At 43.9% G+C, this 19090-nt stretch overlaps 1 protein-coding gene across 1 annotated transcript; it reads right to left on the bottom strand.

The window, feature by feature from the left end:
* Nucleotides 1–296: 296 nt before the first annotated feature.
* On the bottom strand, nt 297–19024 carry LOC103471190 (histone-lysine N-methyltransferase, H3 lysine-36 and H4 lysine-20 specific-like). The gene is made up of 23 exons (XM_008420035.2): nt 18608–19024; nt 17155–18167; nt 16370–16511; nt 15198–15370; nt 9671–11483; nt 9446–9570; nt 8700–8919; nt 8068–8171; nt 7346–7405; nt 7072–7263; nt 6877–6969; nt 6649–6772; nt 6334–6534; nt 5134–5313; nt 4191–4347; nt 3906–4111; nt 3720–3832; nt 3365–3634; nt 3139–3255; nt 2889–3030; nt 2093–2199; nt 1763–1967; nt 297–1559 (listed from the first exon to the last, which is right to left on the bottom strand). The coding sequence occupies exons 2-23, from the start codon at nt 18148–18150 to the stop codon at nt 787–789; spliced, it is 6513 nt and encodes a 2170-aa protein (XP_008418257.1). The 5' UTR covers nt 18151–18167; nt 18608–19024; the 3' UTR covers nt 297–786.
* Between the last annotated feature and the right edge of the window lie 66 nt (nt 19025–19090).

The following is a 19090-nucleotide window of genomic DNA, read 5'->3' as shown; positions in this document are numbered from 1 at the left end:
TTCAGACCCCAGCGGGTGAAGTGATGCTAATTTAAGTGAAGCCGCTTAATTTAATTTATTATAAGTTATTGGGGCCACAGTCAGTGGTTTTTGTCACTACGGAGAAAMATGTAGATGCATTTATCTGCTTAATTTGTGATGGGATCTGGATTCACGGTGAATAAAATCACATGTGGCCCGCGGGCCTTGAGTTTGACACATGTGCATTACACCATTACACTTTCTGTAACTCCATCTGCCCAGCAGCTGTTTTCCTAATTTGTTCMGACTGTCGTTATTCAGAGAAACCCAGAATGTTTATCTGAAATGAATGACTCCAGTGGGTTTATTTTTCACTCCTCACAAACAGAGAAGGTGCTGTACTGTTTCTGCTCAACTGTAACAGGGATTCAACAACTCCTGGAAACAGAAAGAGGACGGGGACGACGAGACAAGACGGCCTCATGATGACGGTTTGGTCAAACTTCTCACTCATTTCTTATATTACAAACATTTAAAAAAAARCAAAAAAACAAAGGGTTGAACTATGTAAACAGTGTGAAAAGACAGAACAAATCAAGAGAGCACCAAACACAAATAAAAGTCTGGACAGGAATATAAAGAGACTGAGTGAGACAACAGTTCAGCCTTAGCACCAGCGCACATCCCCGCTGTCAGTCTGGAGACGAGAAGGCAATGCTGTACCACAGTGAAGGCAGTGCTGCGTTCAAGTAGGTACCAAAATATGGAACTCCTTCAGTCTTGCCAGCGCGTGGGGGGAGCTCCTGCTCAGCGTTACAGACGGAGTCACTTCTCATTGTCCTCCAGCCTCCCCCAGTCCTCCACGTCTTCATCATCAGCATCGTCGTCCACGTAGCCGCCCCACGTCCCGCACACGTCCCCTTCTTCCTCGTTCTCCTCCTCCTCCTCCTCTTCATCTTCTAGTGCGTCGCTTCCATAAGGCGGCTCCTCTTCTTCTTCCTCCTCCTCCTCCACCTCCACAACCTCCATCTCCTCAGTCTCATTGTCCTCGTCGTCGTCTTCGTCCTCCTCCTCGTCGTCCTCCTCCGTGTCTAACCCGTACACCTCGCCGTCCTCCACCTCTCCGTCCTCTCCCTCGCGGGCGCCGCCGGTTTTCAGTTCAGTTCTGTCAGTGAGGTAGGAGGTGCTGGAGGGGACGAAGCTGGAGGTAGCAGTCTTTGTGTTGATGTAGAGGCGAGGGGGAGGCTCTCGGCCGGATGGAGCAGCCTCGGAGGGAGCGGAGGAGAGGGAAGCAGCAGAAGAAGACAAAGGAGGAGTTGCTCCTGCGGCGGCCGGAAGCGCGTCGGGAGGGATGGGCACAGCCATGTTCCCGGGCCTCATGGAGGCCATGTTGGGCACGTATTCCCGTACCTCCCCGGGTTCCAGCGGCTCGGGTCCGCACGGGTCGTGGTCGCTGCAGGACAACTTTCCGTCCAGCTTGGAGATGAAGAGCTTGCCTTCTCGGTGATCTTTACAGTACGAGTTGGGGCACATCACGCAGAACGAAGCTGCCTCTTTACCGCAAACGTCACACTGATGCCACGGACACTCCCATCGCCCTGGAGACAAGATCATTCATCACTTCAGCCATGTTGAAATGTGRAAAAATACTGAAACAATTAGTGTGAGCGCAACATGTTTTAAATATTTAAATATTGTCTTCCTCTCATGTTTAACTTTAAAAACATTTCAGTTTGGAACACCTCCTTACTTCAAGTATAAATTTTAATTTGAAATGATTATCACTTGTAGGTCTGCTAACCTGCAGGCCGCTTTGCCAAGTTGAGGCAGTCAGCGTGATAGACTTTGGGACATCCCGGCTTTTTACAGGACACTATCTGGCCTCCGTCGCCRCAGCTGAAGCATTCGTCTTCCCTCTCCTTCGTTACTTGTTGCTTGGTCTTCTTCTTCATGCCGCCCTTCCTCTTCCCTTCCTTCAGTTTCATTTTCTCGGCTGGTGGCTGGTTCTGAGTAAAGATGGGGAACGGGGCGGTTTGCAAAGCAGGAACCAAGTGAAGGTTAATCCGTGGTGAGTGTTATTTTAGAGTGATATTGTGATCAGAGGCACAACGGGTTGAATATACAGTTTTACCTTTGGTCGGACCCCCAGGAAACTGCTACAGTTGGGAGCTCCGCATTTACAAGCAGTCTTCCCGTTTCCACGACACTCCAGGTTGTAGTTGAAGGTCAGCTCAACCCCTAAAGTGAAAATCATAYTGATGCTTTAATTGTCGAAAACAATTTCTACACATAAAGAGCAAAAATCACATATCAAAAGTCAGAAAACTTAGGAATCTTCTAAGAATTAAACATTAATAAGGGCTTCTCTGTGGAACCTGATTACACTCTGATGAGTCAATTTCTACTCATCTACTGATTCAGATGCGAACTCATAAGGACAATGGCCATGAAAGACTGGAGTTTGGTAACTCTCATTTTAGAGAAAAACAGCATCAAAATGTAAGAAAATGCCGTTTTCAAAACGTTTTAATAGTGTGGCTAAAGCCTCTGTCTAAAAATGTGTAGAACATTTTCAGCTGCTTCCTTTCACTGCCGGAGAACAAAATTACATCAACCTGTCTTTATTTTAGTTTGCAGGACTAAAAYYTTTGTCACAATTGTTTATTTTAAAGGCAGGCTGAGTTCAACATGGAGCACTATTAAAATACATGGTGAAGGTGCCAAWCTGTACGGTCTACAAGCTAAAACTTTCAAAGAAACATTTCATGTGACTTCCTCCTCYTAACTGAACAAATCATCATAGAAATCTTTAGCATTAAATAAATGCAATTATTTGGAGCGACAAGTCAAACCACAATTGAAAAGTTGTAAAAACTATTAACTTTAGGAAGGCAAAAAAAAATAAAAATCCATTCAATCAGTGAAACCTTTTGGGATGTCCTGCAGAGCGAACAGCCCAACCCTGGTGTCCCCGTTCACAGTCCACTTCTGAGTCTCACAGTTTGGTTGGCAGCTATGGTTCATGAAGCGTGCCTGGTTCCCTTTGGGTCCAGCATCGATGACCCGATCCTAAATTAACAATAAAAATAACAAGCTTAGTCCTCTAATCTTCTTCGGTGTGTTTGATCATTTATCCCAGCTCCATGCTCCATTGACAGCTATTCGTTCCAGAATCACCTTGTCCAGGGTCAGCATGTAGAAGTTGCAGATGTCGTTCTCCTGAGCGTGTCTGATTCTGGCGCGACATTCTTCCTCGTCGATCACCTCCCCAACATATTCACTCACAAAAGCACCCTGAAGTAAAAATAAATAATAATAATAATCAAAGAACAAAATGAGAAATAAGTAAAAATGTGTCAAAATCTCTCAAAAGAATTCCGGTGTGTATTTTTCCCCAATTTACCTTTTTGATATCAGAGACCGCRCGTAAACCCCATCCACAGGACAGCGTCCTGAAAATCTCCACAGTGGTGTACTGTCGCTTTGTAAAAGTCTGGTTCTGACATCGCTCCCCGGCTGCACASACTTGCGGGTGGCACTCGTACATCAGCATGCGATTTATGCACTCCGAGTCCATGCCGCACGGGTTTTCGTCGTACGCCTTGCAGTTGCAGCGGGGGATTTCAGACAGGTCAGCAGTGATGATCTGCACCTTCCCAATGGGTCGGTTCACCTAAAGAAGCAAAGTGCCATTCACCAGGTGTTCAGTTCATCGCAGTCAGCTGGTACTACGTCCAAGCCGGGTCAGGTCAGCGTACCTTGATGTGCTTGTACGGAGGCGGTTTCTTGTCGTTCTTTCTGTCCTCCTGAAGCTGCTTCATTTCTCTCTCGGTCTGTAGCTCTTTGAAACGCTCTGCGGCCTCAGACAAGGCTTCAAGGACACAAACGCAATCTCAGCTGATGTCATTTATGTGCAGAATTAAAACACCAGCGAGAACACGTACCTTTCTTGTACACCGCGTCGGAGCCTTTCCCCATTTTTTCGATGTTGTGAGTGTCACCCTCCATGTAGGGGAAGACTCTGGCTTGGTACGTCCACACGAAATCTTTGGAGCCAAAGAACTGCACCGGGAACTCCCCCACTTCATGTTTCATCCTCAAGATGTTGTTTGGGACGTCTTTGGTCAGACACACTTCAGCGGGCCACCACCTGAAGCATCGGGCCGGGTTTCAGATACCTTTCCTGCTGCGTTGAGCTGTTGTGCGGAGAAGAAATGTTGCGCCCTTACCTGTATCGCCCCCATTTGACCCAAAGGATGTCCTTCATGCGAGGTTTCTTTCCGGCTTTGCAGTCGTTGCAGAACCAGCTACCTTGAGGCATCTCTATATTCAAACATTCCCGATGGAAAGCAGCAGGACAGGATTCACAGCACAGCAGACTGCCCCCTGTACAGTCGGGAAAATACGAGYTCTTCAGTACAAAGAGGGGATGCTGTCCAAGTCCTGTGGATGCAACATCAACCATCGGCCCTCTGGCCTTGTACTTAACAGCTGTTTGTTCTGATATGCTGAGTTTTGTCTGAAAATATCACTTTGCTTTACGCCCAGTCATATTTACTTTATCCTCATCTGTTCAAAGAACATTTTTTCAGAAGATCTGCAGCTGATTTAGATGAAACTCTGCAAACTTACAAAACAACAAAGCWTTGCACTATCCAGAGCAGGAAGCTGTCAAAACCTCTGCTTGTTGATGATCTGTTAATACTGGTTGTGATGCCTTTTCTGGTCRACTTATTCTTACGAAATAAAACAGACTATGAGACATAATCACACCACAGTAACTGCAATTGACATCTTGCTGGGCATGTAGCATTTTTCTTATGGAAGACTGTAAGTATAAAATAGAAAATCACTTTAAATCATCACTAATCGAAGTAGGTCTAAAATATTTCCCGAGCCAGTAAGATTTGTTGAATGATCAGTATGAAACCCCCTAAAAAAGTACAGCTACTAAATCAGCTACTTTCTCTCTTAAATGCAGGCAACAARGGTTTATTTTAAATTTGGCTTCATTTGTATTTGAAAGTTAGAAATCTGCTGGCTTTTTGTAGACTCGAGGTGAGATTTTGTCTAAATTTACGACCCGGTTACACATGAAACCCTACAACTGAGTTTGTAGTTTCTTTTTACCAAGACCGGAAGCTAAAAATTGAGACCCGAGCCCAGACTGACCTTCAGAGCAGACAAAGCACCAGCTAACGTTTATGTGTTCATGGTTCTTGCAGCCTTTGCGAGGAGTGAAGTGGTTGGGACACAGGAAGCTGTTGTTGGACAACACCAGGCTGCCTGCTGCCATGCAGTTGTCGTTGGGGTGATAAGCTACGGGACAGCGGACGCATCGAGCCAGTCGACCTGAGAAACGAAACACACAGAATGGCTTCATCCACGTGCAGAAACTCACCTGTAGCCCAAGTTCAAGTTTAACACAGCTGACACTGTTGTATGGGTTTAAATGCTTTAAATGAATTTACTATTTCACAGAAACATWAAATTGTCGGGACACTGAGTGACATAACAGCACTAAATACTSAGTAAGCAACTGAAAAAGAAGCACAGACGTTTAGACACGGAAAAAWAWATATATATTTTTAACAAATCATAATTATCTAAAAATGCTGAAAACACTGTAGAACTCTATCTATGCACTTATTTTTCCGCTAAAGGGTTTTAAATTTGTAAGAAGAAAGAAAAAATACTAGAACTTGCTCAAGGTGATTATTGSTAAGGAAGAAAAGTTATCAAATGCTTTAGGACTTTATTTAAAAATCAGCAGAATTTTAAAACTATGCATTTAAGACCTTGAAGATTATGCAATCTCTACCCTTATCCAACGTTAATTATTGAATTTAACTCGACCTTATTTTTAAAGCGMCGATTCACAACACACAACAATTCAATCCAGTCAYGCAGAAAGATTCAAAGACATTAATTGATATTATTTATGAAACAATCTGGTCAAGCTCAGTTTATTACTCWAATTGGTTAAACGAATGTGTTTTCTGATTTGGATGATAACTTTATTTAGAGATGTCTATAATTAGCATGTAAAACCAGCAATTGACTGGTTTACCAGGAGGTGGCAGCAGAGTCAAAGAGCCACTTCACAAGTTGTGCAGTTTCAACACTTTCCAAGCCAGGAACTTAAATCTTTTATTTATTCTAGTTCAGGTGTCTAGAGTCAACTCTTTACTGTTAAGAAAGTTATCTAAAATACAACTAATTTACTATCTTAACCGTAAAACCTAATAATTTATCAAATGTGATGTTGCTGCCAAAAATAAGAGCTTCTATCTTATCTGCGTGAAGGCAGCCAGCCATGTTGCTCCTCTACAGATGCGGTTTGATTGAAATGCAGAGGGGGGGGGGGATTTCCTTTGGTGCTGCAGGCGTTGAGAGGGTTGGTGATGTGGCATGACAGGCAGACATGCAGAGGGCAGCGGAAGCCCTTGTTATGTGGCTGGGTGGGCGAATACGCCATGATGCAGTCCGAGTGGTAAAACTTYCCACAAAGGGGGATGATGCAGCGCTTCACGCCGTTATCAGACTTCTTGCACACAAAGCAGTTATGAACACCTGAAACAAAATGAAGTCGATGAGAATCTGAAKACTTGTCGCGCTTCAGGACAAACCGCTCGCGGTAGGTCGCGGGGTTTTTAGGTCCTTTGTGAGTCRCAAASCGAGACCCACCGGTTTTACATTCCTGACAGAGGAATTTTCCTTTGGGGGCCGCAGACAAGCCGATGCACTGCAGGTGAAAGGCGCCGAAACACGGACCGTCGCACACCAGAAGGTCTCCCGTCTTCTCACACACCTGTAAAAACACACACGCACACAAGAGGCACACTGATAATAAACCTGCCACTAACGCAGAAGGTGAAAATAATCACGTCACAGTCAGCGTGAAGGTCATTTCACCTGGCAGACGCTCTCCTTCAAAGACGCGGCTCCTATTTTTCCCTTAACATCACCCTGGGACGAGAGACTRTCATTCAAACCCGCCGGCATGACCTAAAGGAGATGAATATCGTCTAATGTTACTGAAGCAGTCAGAACAGATGGAAACTTAAATTTGATTCTACATTTTCCTTGAAGAAAACACGGCAGGGGCACCTCAGGTTTAGGAGTTAGTGTTCCAGTGTGTTCCTCTTGCTTCTCCTCGGTGCTGCAGGGCTCCGTCTCAGCCTCCTGCTTCGGGGTCTTACACCGCTGAGGGCTCGGGGACCTGCTCTCTGGACGCTTGGCGGCTTCAGCAGGGACGGACAATGCGCAGGGGGAAGATTTCTCTTTCGTCACGGATGCAACCTATCCGGCAAAACACAAGGATTAGAATAACTAAACAGAACTTCAGCACGTTWYGGTAAATGTTTGGCGATTTCATGAATACCTGTGTTTTCTTGACCACCACTTTTGCGTCWGGGGAAATGCCGAGTTGGCGCTTAGATTCCTATAACAAAATATCAATATTCAGGGTCCTGGAGTACAGAGCCGTACTCATTACAATTTTGTGAAGTTACAGTAAATCTCAATGTATTTTATTAAGATTTTATGATTAAAAAAAAAAAAACACCATACAATTGAGCACATTTTTTAAATGGAAGAAAAATGATACACAGGTATCAAAAGGTTTTTTAAAAATTAACATGAAAAAAAAATTGCATTTGTATTCAGCTCTAATGATTCAGTAATTTTAGGCCCAAAATTATTCATAATTTTTTTTCAAATGAGAAGTTTTTGTCTGATTGGAAAGATACTTAAACACTTTAAAAGGAGGAAGACATAATAAAAACTGCTAATCAAAATGTATAACCTTCACCATGATCAAAAAACAATATATTGGCATTGAAGCAAAATACCAGTGTTTCCACTGGTATTTTGACAATTGTTTGCAATGAGCTCCAAGCCAACTGAGGGCTCCTTGCCATCACCCTAATCTTTATCTTTCTCCACTTCAAACCTAAATGTTCCAGTGATAAGAATCATTWTAAGCATTCCTGTAAAAACCCAGTAAAATACATTGAGGTTTACGGTTGTTAAAGTGACAAGAGAAGAAGCTCAGAGTGTGAATACCTTTGCAAGGCAGTGTAGTTTTAGATTTCRTAGACATACCTTTTTCTTTGAGGAACCTGCTGACACTTYTTCTATGCTACACTCCTTCGCCTTGTGTGAGAGCTTTCTGGGCCTCTTCCTTTCTTGAAGAGATGTTCCCGAGTCTGACATTAAAAACGATTCAGGTAAGTCTCAAGTATTCACATGCAGAAACTGACATTCAAAGACWGACGACATGGCAAATACAGTAAAAACKATGGACTTTTGAGATGTAAAAACCCGAGACGAGTAYATAAATAATTTCAGAATTTTTTCTAAGTAYCATATATGATGAAAAAGGACAACTCCCAAGGTTTTGGTCTGCAGTACCTATATCAAGCCAGTAGGTGGCAATAACATCAAATCTCCTCAATAATCACTTTATATTTTAACTGTTTACTTTTTTCCTCTAAATTAGAAGGTTAATTGAAAAAAAGTGTGGCRGGAGGGGGACATAAAAATGGCCCCATTGTTGTGGGTTTGAGCTCAAAAAGCAATAGTGATCATATGGGAAGGCTCATCTCCATCACCACTCTACTAATCTCCTGATATCCAGTTCAAATGGGAACACCACAAACAGATCTAAGAAAACTCRAGTTGCATGTGGATGAGCGGTGAAAACCTGATGAGAACAGGTGGAGAGTAAGACTCACCACACTCAAAAGACAGATCCGTTTCCTCTGCTGCRTCTGCGTCAAAGCGGGGTGGTGCTGTGACAGGAGACAAAGGTGGTGCTGGAGGAGAAAACTCTTCCTGAGACGGACTCGGATCCATCTTTACCCGAGCCTCTCCTGGCTCCGCTAAAGACRACGTTGAGGTATCCATGGCTTCTGTAGCACTGAGATCATGGAGTGCCGAAATCCCTGAAGTGTCCTKCACACAGAAACATACGACGCAAAACACAAGTGGATAGTAAAGGTATYCACACTCCTTGAGCCTTCGGCATATTTAATTACCTTACAACAGCAAACTTGCTGTGATTTTATGTGACAGACCAAAACAAAGTAGTGCCGAATTCTGATTTAAAAATCTGAATTAAGCCCCTTTTTACTCTGATAACCCTAAACAAAATCAAGTGGCTACATAAAATACACTACTCACATTTTAGTTTWAGTTTTAACTTTCACATTTTAGAAAGTTAAAAACCATGTAATCTTTTCATTCTACWTCACAATTACCTGTGTCTCTAATAAAATACGCTGAAGTTTGTGATCACAAATTGTGAAAAACGTCTACATAAATGTACAAGTTTTGTACAGTTTTATAATTTACTTATGGTTTTGGGCTTTTCTTTGATRGCTGAAACTAATTATTTATTGAAAAATCCCCAATCTTTTGTTACTTTTTTTTATTTTTTATCTGTGCTGTAGGAAACCACAACCCCAAAAACTTTCCTCACCAGTTTGGAACAATCTGCCGTGTGTTTCTTTGACCTCTTTTTTGTGGAAAATATTTGTTCATACTCCTCGGTGGACTCCAAGAGCCTCTTGGTTGGCTTCCGGAGGCGTTTGTTCTCAGATTGTCCTGTGTGCAAAAAAACAAACACTTTGATATTTCAAAAAGTATCATCCCAGTAAAAAAAAACGTTTAAAAAAACCTATAAAGCACTTTGCTCGAGCCTTACCGGCTGTGCTGCTCGCATCTGAAGAGTGCGASTCATTCTCTGTGTGCGCCTCGAGATCTGGAGAAGCTCTCATTGTCGGAGAACCCTTCATCTCGGCAGGTGCCTCAGTCTCAGCGGACCTCTCGCTCCCAGCTGCCTCGGTCTCAGCAGCTTCCTCAACCAGCTGCCAGCGCTTCTTTGGAGCCACAGCTATTTCCGAGGACTTCTCCAGGTAGCTGGCAGAGGAATCGGGGCCAAATGGGTCCRCTACAGGCTCCGTCGAGCCAGACTGGACGCTGATGAAGTCTCTCTCGRGTACATCCAAATGCAGGTCAGGCGTTGCGAGCTTCAGTTTAGACGGAAGCCTTTGTTTTCTGCGCTGCTTCTCCGAACCCCCGACCTCAGCGTGAGGAGGAAAGTCTTCACAGTGATGGGTGTCGGCCGAGGCGCMMGCTTTAGTGCAGAGCTTGGTTTTYAYCGGCGTGCTTTGGCTCAGCAGGGGTTTCTCCGACTGCCCGTTCTCTAATTTGATCTGAAGAGGTAGACCTTCGCAGGAGCCTCTCAGCGGACCACCTTCTGCTGCGGTGGGGATCACCAGGGGTTCCTCCTTTATCAAGGTAGCCGACGGCGGCAGCACCAGCGGTTTGCCTTCTTTTTCTCGAGTGTCGTGCATGTCCTTTAACAGCATCAGAATAGTGCTAAATTTGTAATTGGAGTCAGGCCGAAAGACACTCACCTCAGAGTCACTGTTGTTCTCCATCGTTAGCGATTTGAACCTTAATTCTTTACTATCCTGAAAGGTGTCCATTGGAGACAGAGACAGAGAGGAGGAGGTAGATAGATCTGACGGACTGTTTTCYGCCTTGATTTTGACCGGCTGTTGCRCGGGCCGAGTCATCCCCTCGCACTTTGACCTGACCACCGAGCCATTGTGAACTGKTTTCTTATTCAGCTTCCTCGCGCGGCGTTTCGGAGAGCTGTGGTTAACAAAGGAACAGGTTTTGCTGGGGTATTTCCGATTTGGAGACAGTTCAGCTTTGACGGCAGCATCAGTAGGAGTTTTGCCGAAGCAATCTTCAGGAGGAGCTTCTGCTGGGACTCGGCTTGTGGCTGGTCCATCTTTGTGATTGGTCTCTTCTGCTGCTTTCAGAGCCTTTGTTATCAGACGGCTGCTGGCAGAAAGAGCCCCAGAGTGCTTTTCACTGGAACCCTGGGACAATTTGCCCGGCCTCTGCTCAGGGTCTTTAGAGGTTGCTTTGTTATGAAAAATACAGGACGACTCAGACGGATCTGAGCAAAGGTTTAGTTTTTTAGATGTCTTTTTCACTTTTACTGAAGAGTGCTCCTTTCTGCCCGTGGCGTCGGCGTCATATATTGGAGAAAGAGCTGTGCGTTTGGGTCGATTCAACATCGGAACTGAGTCCAAATCGGCATAAGGCGAGTCCTTCGGCTCCTCTTTCAGTGCACGTGTTGTTGCATGAAGCTGACCAGCCTTGTTGGCTGTTTCCTTTCCACCAACAATATGACCAAATATGTCAGACAAACATTTCTTCTTCTTTTTGAAAGCTTTGCTCTTATTGCCATGTGCTGTGGAGTTTTTGAAGAGATGGTGACCATTCCCGTTGGTCGCCGGACCAGGTGAGGTGGGTCGATTTGGGACAATGGAGGCAGAGGGGGCCTCCAGCGGCTCTTCAGATGGAGGAAGGCTGGTCGGATGTTCTTCTCCATTGACAGGTAGTGAAAGTGTACTCTCACTGTTCCTCTGTCGACCAGGGAGCAGATACTCGGCTTCGGCCACACTGACCTTCCACGCGGTCAGCAAACTTTTTGGAATCTGCCCACATCAGAATTTATGCTTAGATAAGTTTTCACAATAAGAGAATAAGAGGTACAGTTGTGGAGAAAAAGAAACACAGTTCTTTGAAATTCTGAAGTTTCACATATCAGGAGTCAGGAAAGAATTTATTAGGGGGAGGGCGTTTAACAGCTTTAATGTTATTTAAATGTACTGTACATGTACTAAAACATGGAATAGATTGCACATTTGTATTTATTAAACAAATGTGAACCAAAACTGGAAAAGCGCTCTCTGAGAAACTATGTACAGCCCTTCCAGCTTAAAAACAGATTTAAGAGGGAGAGTAGCAGCCAGGTTTTGATAGTTAAATGAACTTGATTTACTTATGAACTACAAGTCTATGAAAGTGATAGTTTTGGCCATTTGCTCACCTGGAGCATACAGGTGTAGGTTACACAAAGCCAAGACGAAAACACATCAGCCATGACGTGAAAGAATCAACTGTTGTTGGCAATCAATCCTGGAAGAGTTATTACGTCTTTCCCAAGCAAGTCAAGCAGTAGTGGAAAATTTGAGACATTTTCCAGTCTTTTCAGAAGAACATATTCCATCAATTTCAGACCACAAAGGGCTCAGGCAAATTGCATCTCAAGCTTTATTCAGGCATAAATAAAAGTAAAATTATAAAAAAAGACTGAATAAGTGTGGTTTGTTTGGAAAGGCTGCCAGGAGAAAGGTTTTTATCTAAAAAAAAAATGGTTGCACCATCAGCACTGGTTGTGTTAATACTTTGCTAAACTTATAGAGCTGTCATAATATGCATCAGGACAGTTAATGAAACAAAAAAAAAAGATGTCCATCAAAAATAGAGACTGATGCACAACAAACATTTTTTCTGTTTTCAGTGCAGAAAAAGACTGCTTTAAGACTGACTGATTATATGATCAATCAATAATCTCAAATGTTTTGACCATAAAAAAAATGTAAAAAAAAAAAACAAAAAAAAAAACATTTGATGGAGCCTTTTACAGTCCGTTTTCTCCTCCAGTCAAGTTGAGATCAGAAAGCAGAGTTAGTAATGGTTGTGTGAAAGAAAGCACCCAAAAAACCCCTGAGAAGTTTCAACTTGATACTAAGAAAAATACTTGACACTTGCTGTGTACAGACATAATGCTCGCTCACTCACTCACACATAGACACAATGACGGATCGTAAAATAAGTCAGCAGAGAAAGTCATTTCGAAGGCAGGAGAAATTCTGAGCAAAAAAAAAAACAGACTGAAAGAGAAAACTGTAAAAATGTCTCTGCTCCTAAACAAAAACATGTGAATGGGAAAGTTTCAAAGATGGATGCCGTTGTTGCCGTTTCATTCACATCTYCAGGATTTTCAAATTAACATGYCGTGGTCATGTCAATTGGGGTGCATGCTTTTATTTTATAGTAGTTCTTAATTAAACAGTGATTTATTTTAGTAGGGTTATTTACTTTTCTAACTGTCTTTTTCTTTYCATTTTCACATATGTTGTATGATTAAAATAGCTTGTCTATAAAAAACAAGGCTCCTACCTCAATGTAKTTCGGAATTTAAAATAAATGAGTGATGCCTTGTGTTCTCATTGAAGCAAATTTTAGAATTAATACACTTTTTTTTATTTACCAGAGAGATTAGTTATTTTTGCACAAAGTATCTGTATTTGTTCAGTATCCGTTCGGTATCGCCGATACCAGCTTGAATTTTACTAAGTATTGGATCGGACAGAAAATCGATGGTATCGAACATCACTAGTGAGAGGAGGGAGGAGTCGCTGCTGCTGAAACCAGTGCAACAATTTGGGCCACTACTATTAAGTAGCTGGTCTAAAAGTGTCMTTTTCTYATCATTTTGGAAGTCACATAATACGCAGTGGTTGAAAATTAACACTGCGCCTCACCTTGTRTATGCCCTCCCCAATGTAAAACATTGGTTAAACATTGCCCTCCCCAATGTTTAACCAATGTAAAACATTGGGGAGGGCATGTCAGTATGATGGTGATCATGATCACCATCAGTATGATGGTGATCATCAGTATGATGGTGATCATCAGTATGATGGTGATCATACTATAATTATGCATTTTTTTCAGTAGGTACAAACAAACTGGTCAGAGTTGATGGATGAAGCTAGAAATAGGGGGAACCTGGATGAGAACCTATTGGAGATTGCAAAAGACTAGAGAGTGGGTTCAACTACCAGCAGGACAACAAACCTGAACAAGAGCAATGTTGCAATAGTCAGATCAAAGCATATTCAGGTSTCAGAATAACCCAAAGTCCAGCTTAATTGAGATTCTGAGGTGAGATTTGAAAAAAAAACAAATACTTTCACAGATGCTCTCTTTTTGATTGGACTAAAATTGATCTCTTTTGCAGAAAACTGTCAAAAATGTCTATCTCTAGATGCACCAAGCTGGTGGAGATCAATCACCGAAGACTTGCAGCTGTAGATGCTACAGAAATATGATTCTGTAAAAGGCACTGACTCAGATGGACTGAACATAAATGCATGACACACTTTTTAAATTTTGCTTTGTAGAGAATTTTTGAAACTATTGATCATTCTCCTCCTTCCACTTCACAGCCATGAGTTTACTGTGCTGCTCGCTTAATATCCATCCATCCATCCATCCATTTTCTTCCGCTTATCCGTGGTTGGGTTGCAGGGGCAGCAGCTCCAGAAGGGAGGCCCAGACTTCCCTCTCCCCAGCCATTTCTTCCAGCTCCTCCGGGGGAATCCCTAGGCGTTCCGAGGCCAGCCGAGAGACATAGTCCCTCCAGCGTGTCCTGGGTCTTCCCCGAGGCCTCCTCCCGGTGGGACGTGCCCGGAACACCTCACCAAGGAGGCGTCCAGGTGGCATCCTGACCAGATGCCCGAGCCACCTCAACTTGCTCCTCTTGACATGGAGGAACAGCGGCTCTACTCTGAGTCCCTCCCGGATGACCGAGCTTCTCACCCTATCTCTAAGGGAGAGCCCAGCCACCCTGCGGAGGAAACCCATTTCGGCCGCTTGTACCCGTGATCTCGTTCTTTCGGTCATGACCCAAAGCTCATGACCATAGATGAGGGTGGGAACGTAGATCGACCGGTAAATCGAGAGCTTCGCTTTTTGACTCAGCTCTCTCTTTACCACGACGGACTGTTACAGCGCCCGCTTAATATTCAAATCATATACGTTGGAATTTGTGGCTGTAACCTAACAAATATGAAAAAGAGCTATAAACACTTTTGAAAAGCTCTGTACGTTCTAACATTCCCTCTGTCCTGGTAGACAGGCTCTAAAGCCTGCTTTGGACCCATGTGGGTCCAAAGCAGGGWCWGACTGTGGCTGCGTGGTTAGASAAGTCGTCTTGCRATCAGAAGGTTGTAGGTTTGATTCCAGTCTCCTCYTGGCACATGCACTTAAACCCAAATTGCCTCCTCCCGATCTGCRTATGAGTGTGAATGGGTGAATGTGTAAAGTGCTTTGAGTGGTCAAAATGACTGGAAAAGTGCTTGTACAAGTTCAGTCCATTTACAGATTTACTAACTGTTAATCACACATTGCACACACAGCTATTTCATGTTGTTCAATAAATTTGTTCAATAAATCTTTACTCTGTGGAACCTGTATGTAAAGATCAGATTATTTTTCAAAGGTCCTGATAGGTCAAATTCTACAATTCAAAGATGCTGTACTTTCTTTTGACCGTGACTGTAAATGTACTTATTTACCGTATACTTGTAGTCCTTCTCTTTCTGCTTTCCCCTCCGTCTAAGAACAGGCAGCTCATCGAACTGATGTCCCCCTTCAAATGGTAGAATGACGCTCCCTGGGACCCAGGTGCACTCAGTGACCTCGCCGACCGTCTCCAGGAAATACATCCGACAAGGACGATTACTTGGTACTGAAGGGGTAAAAAAAAAAAGAGAGAGAGGAAGAGAAATGAACAGCGGATTAGTTGCGTTACACACAGACAATAAAACTGATTTAGTGCCAATTAGCCAGTGAGATCAAATGTTTCACAGAGATGGCTAAGGCTGCATATCATTAAATCTGAATATCAAATTTTACTTTTGTGAAAAAAAGTGAAATTTCTTCATTATGTCGATTACTACCATCAGTGCTAAATTTGTTCCTTTTAATCTTTACAATAAAATACTTCCAGCTAATGAAAACTCCATATTCAGTTTCCATATATATATATAGAAGGTTCTGGGTTCGATTCCCGGCCCCGGTCTTTCTGCATGGAGTTTGCACGTTCTCCCTGTGCATGCGTGGGTTTTCTCCGGGTACTCCGGTTTCCTCCCACAGTCCAAAAACATGACTGTCAGGTTAATTGGTCTCTCTAAGTTGAGTGTGTGTGTGTGCATGGTTGTGTGTCTCTGTGTTGCCCTGCGACAGACTGGCGACCTGTCCACGGTGAACCCCGCCTCTCGCCCGTAACGCTAGCTGGAGATGGGCACCAGCAACCCTCCCGAGCCCATTAAGGGACAAAGGGTGTATAGAAAATGGATGGATGGATGGATATTACACCAGTAAAAATATATACTTTYACTGCAGAAATATGATCATGTGTGGCCAACACAATCACAGAGAAGACTGTTGTTCAAAAGACATACACTCATTTCCTCCACAAGGAAGGTAAATCTCAAAAGGTTATTTCTGTATACAAACATTAATAGAAAGTTAACTGGAAGGATAAATGTGGTTAAAAAGGGAGTACCAACAGCAGTTATAACCAATTTTGTTTAAAATTTATCTTTGTCATGCTTTTCAGATTTAATCTTCAGATCCTCTATTATATTATTATATAAGAATTGATGGTTATTAAGTAGTTACGTCTTATTTTAAYGGCATATCTGTCCACAGAACATAAAAATACAAAAAAGTAATCAGAACTCACCTTTCATTTTTGTGTGGACCCCTAGGTTTGGGTCACAGACGACCTGGCAGGGCCACCAAGGTCGTCTGTTGAATTTTGCCCACACCAGGTCTCCTTCCAAGTACTTCACAACAGGGAGAAGTTTTTTCTTTGGGCTGTTGGACTAAAATCAGCACAAGGAAAACAATTTGATGTGAGACAAAGGCTAAAATGACAGGTCATCTTGTTTCAAATCAAATCAAAACAGTGACAGGGAAAGCACATGTAGTAGCTACTCTTTCAGGGTTAGATTTCATCAAGATACATTTAATCTAAAAGTTGAAATTTGAAAAAATAAATCCAGTTTCTTTTTGGTCAAAAACAACGTGTGATTTTCTTTAAAGACCTAATTTCTAATTTTGAGCGATTAAGAYTACGTTTCTWGACACTACAAGAGAGAAAGGAATGCAGTGATCTTAGATAACTTCTGACTCTATTAGAAAACAAAGACTCTTCTCATTTTTACATTAAAGCATATGCCACTGAACTATATCTGAGTTTTGCAAAGTTAAAAATGGTTTTGCTTTATTTGAGGAACAGGGGAAATACTTCATATTTTTCTGTATTTATTACCTAATCAGAGCAGATTCTTATCTTTGGCTGACTGATTGGTGCGTCACTATAAGATATATTTCAAGTGCTACCTTTAACAGAGTCTTCCYCTCGTGGATGAGATTTCTCCACTCTAATACATAGCCAACACAAACAAATGTCCTTTTGGTTGCACAAACAATGCAAAACAAATTCCCCACGTGTGTCCAACTCACGTTAGAGTTGGTGCCAGCTGGTGAGACAAGCCCAGGGTCAACAGGAGAGGTGAGTTCRACTTCACTGTCCGACTCCTCGCCCACATTCCACCCGTCTCTCATAGTGATTTCTGGCAGTGCACTGGGGCTTAGTGTGGGGTTAAGTTCAGAAATAGTTTTGGACATCAAATTAAAGACTGTGGGTTTGTATGCTCTTCTCTCTGCCACTGAATTGCGTGTGCTTTTGCTCCCAGTGACGCTTCTGTCCTGGGTCGTGTTTGAGGCGAGCTGAAAAGGCTTGAGGTCCTGAACGCCGCCGTGSCCCTCCTCCTCTTCCTTGATGTCACTGCTGTCAAACAGCATGGACCCAAAATGCAAGCCCCGATGCTCCCAAAACGCGATGGGAGCGTCGGGGATGCGCTCGAAGCTGTCTGGACTGCGAGGGGAGAAGCCGTTCCTGCTCCCGTTCTGCAGGCTTTCAAAGGGGTCCATGTCGTCTGTGCCAGGGGACGAAGGTAGCTGGATGGGCGGTGGCTCAAACCCCTCATCTTCATCAGTGATCGAACTTGCACAGTGCAAGTTGCTCCTGGGGTGAAAGTCTTTGCTGTTGAGTGAGGCGTTCATGCGCTGCGGTCTCCTCTGTGGGCTGTAACCTGCATGCAGAGTCTCGAATGGCTCCATGTTGTCAGTGCCAGGGGATGGAGGCAGTTGGACTGCTGGTGGCTGAAACTGGTCGTCGTCATCATCAGTGATTGGACTTGCACAACGCAAGCTGCTCCTGTCCTGGGGGTCAGCATTCAGGCGCTGTGGTCTCCTCTGTGGACTGTAGCAGCGAAAACGCTCCAGCTGATTGTATCCCAGGAAAGCAGACTGTGGCAGCTGGCCCGGTCCACGAGTCACAGTGCCACATTGGTTCCTATAAGAAGTGCTCAGGGGGCCGTTTCGGGCCCTCAGATCTGGCTGGCTGGGGCCAAACACTGATTCGACCCTAGGACCCGGTCTGTATGACTGATTCATGTTGTCATCCTTATATCCTGTTAAGCAGAAACAGACTCTTGTTAGGTAAGGGAGGTGTGACGTTTAATTCTACCACAACAAACATAAATCCGAGCAAAACGACAGCCTATACARCCTGCAAAGAAACTTATAAAGCGAAGACTGTGCGCACACACACCATGATAGCATGGCCTCCATTGTAAAAGGCCAGCTCAAGACAAAACCCTTAAACACGTCCACCGGTGAGCTCCGTCTACACGTTTCTGTTTGCGAGTTATTAGAAAAATAGCGCCGCTTTGTCGGCTAATTGTGGGTCATGGCGATCACCGAGACTGTAGTGAAGGTGGTGACACTGAGCCATCACAGGGGGAAAAAAAACACACAAGAGCGGCTCACACAAACAAGCTACGACCGATCATAGGAAGCTACTGTTAACTCACACATTGTCAACACGTGGAAAAAAGGGCGAAAAACCCACCATTTGGAGGTCGGTCACCGTCAAACCAACAGCGGATCTTTGTTGGAGTGACACAAAGCGACTGCTTTCCTCGGCTTTGCCTGCACAATCCCAGCTGCAGCAGCTCTGATAGTAGTAGTAGGCCCAGGCACAGCTCTCATTCTCGGCACTTCATCGCCTCATCAGCAGCAGCGGCGACGGCAGCAGCGACGGCCCTCCTCTTAGAAACTGTCAGCTTTACAGTGAAGAACAAGATTAAATCTGCTGTTACACCTTTAGAGCCACAACCGGTGTCTCCCTCTGCCACAGCAGATTATTTACTACATGTTTTATCTTCGTGCTAGTCGAAGTGCCCCCGGTTATGTTAAAACAAGCCCAGGCTGACTGTGTTGGTGAGCAGCAGCCAATCGGCTACCCAGCTACCCAACCCCCCGTCTCCGCAGAGGGCCGTGACACTCGCTCACTACCGCACACACTCATGTAAATACGGGCGAAAGCGCAAGC

The sequence above is a fragment of the Poecilia reticulata genome, linkage group LG10, assembly GCF_000633615.1.
Source record: "Poecilia reticulata strain Guanapo linkage group LG10, Guppy_female_1.0+MT, whole genome shotgun sequence".
Lineage (NCBI taxonomy): Eukaryota > Metazoa > Chordata > Actinopteri > Cyprinodontiformes > Poeciliidae > Poecilia > Poecilia reticulata.
Note: the sequence above shows the minus strand (reverse complement) of the source record. Positions and strands in the feature narration are given on the sequence as shown.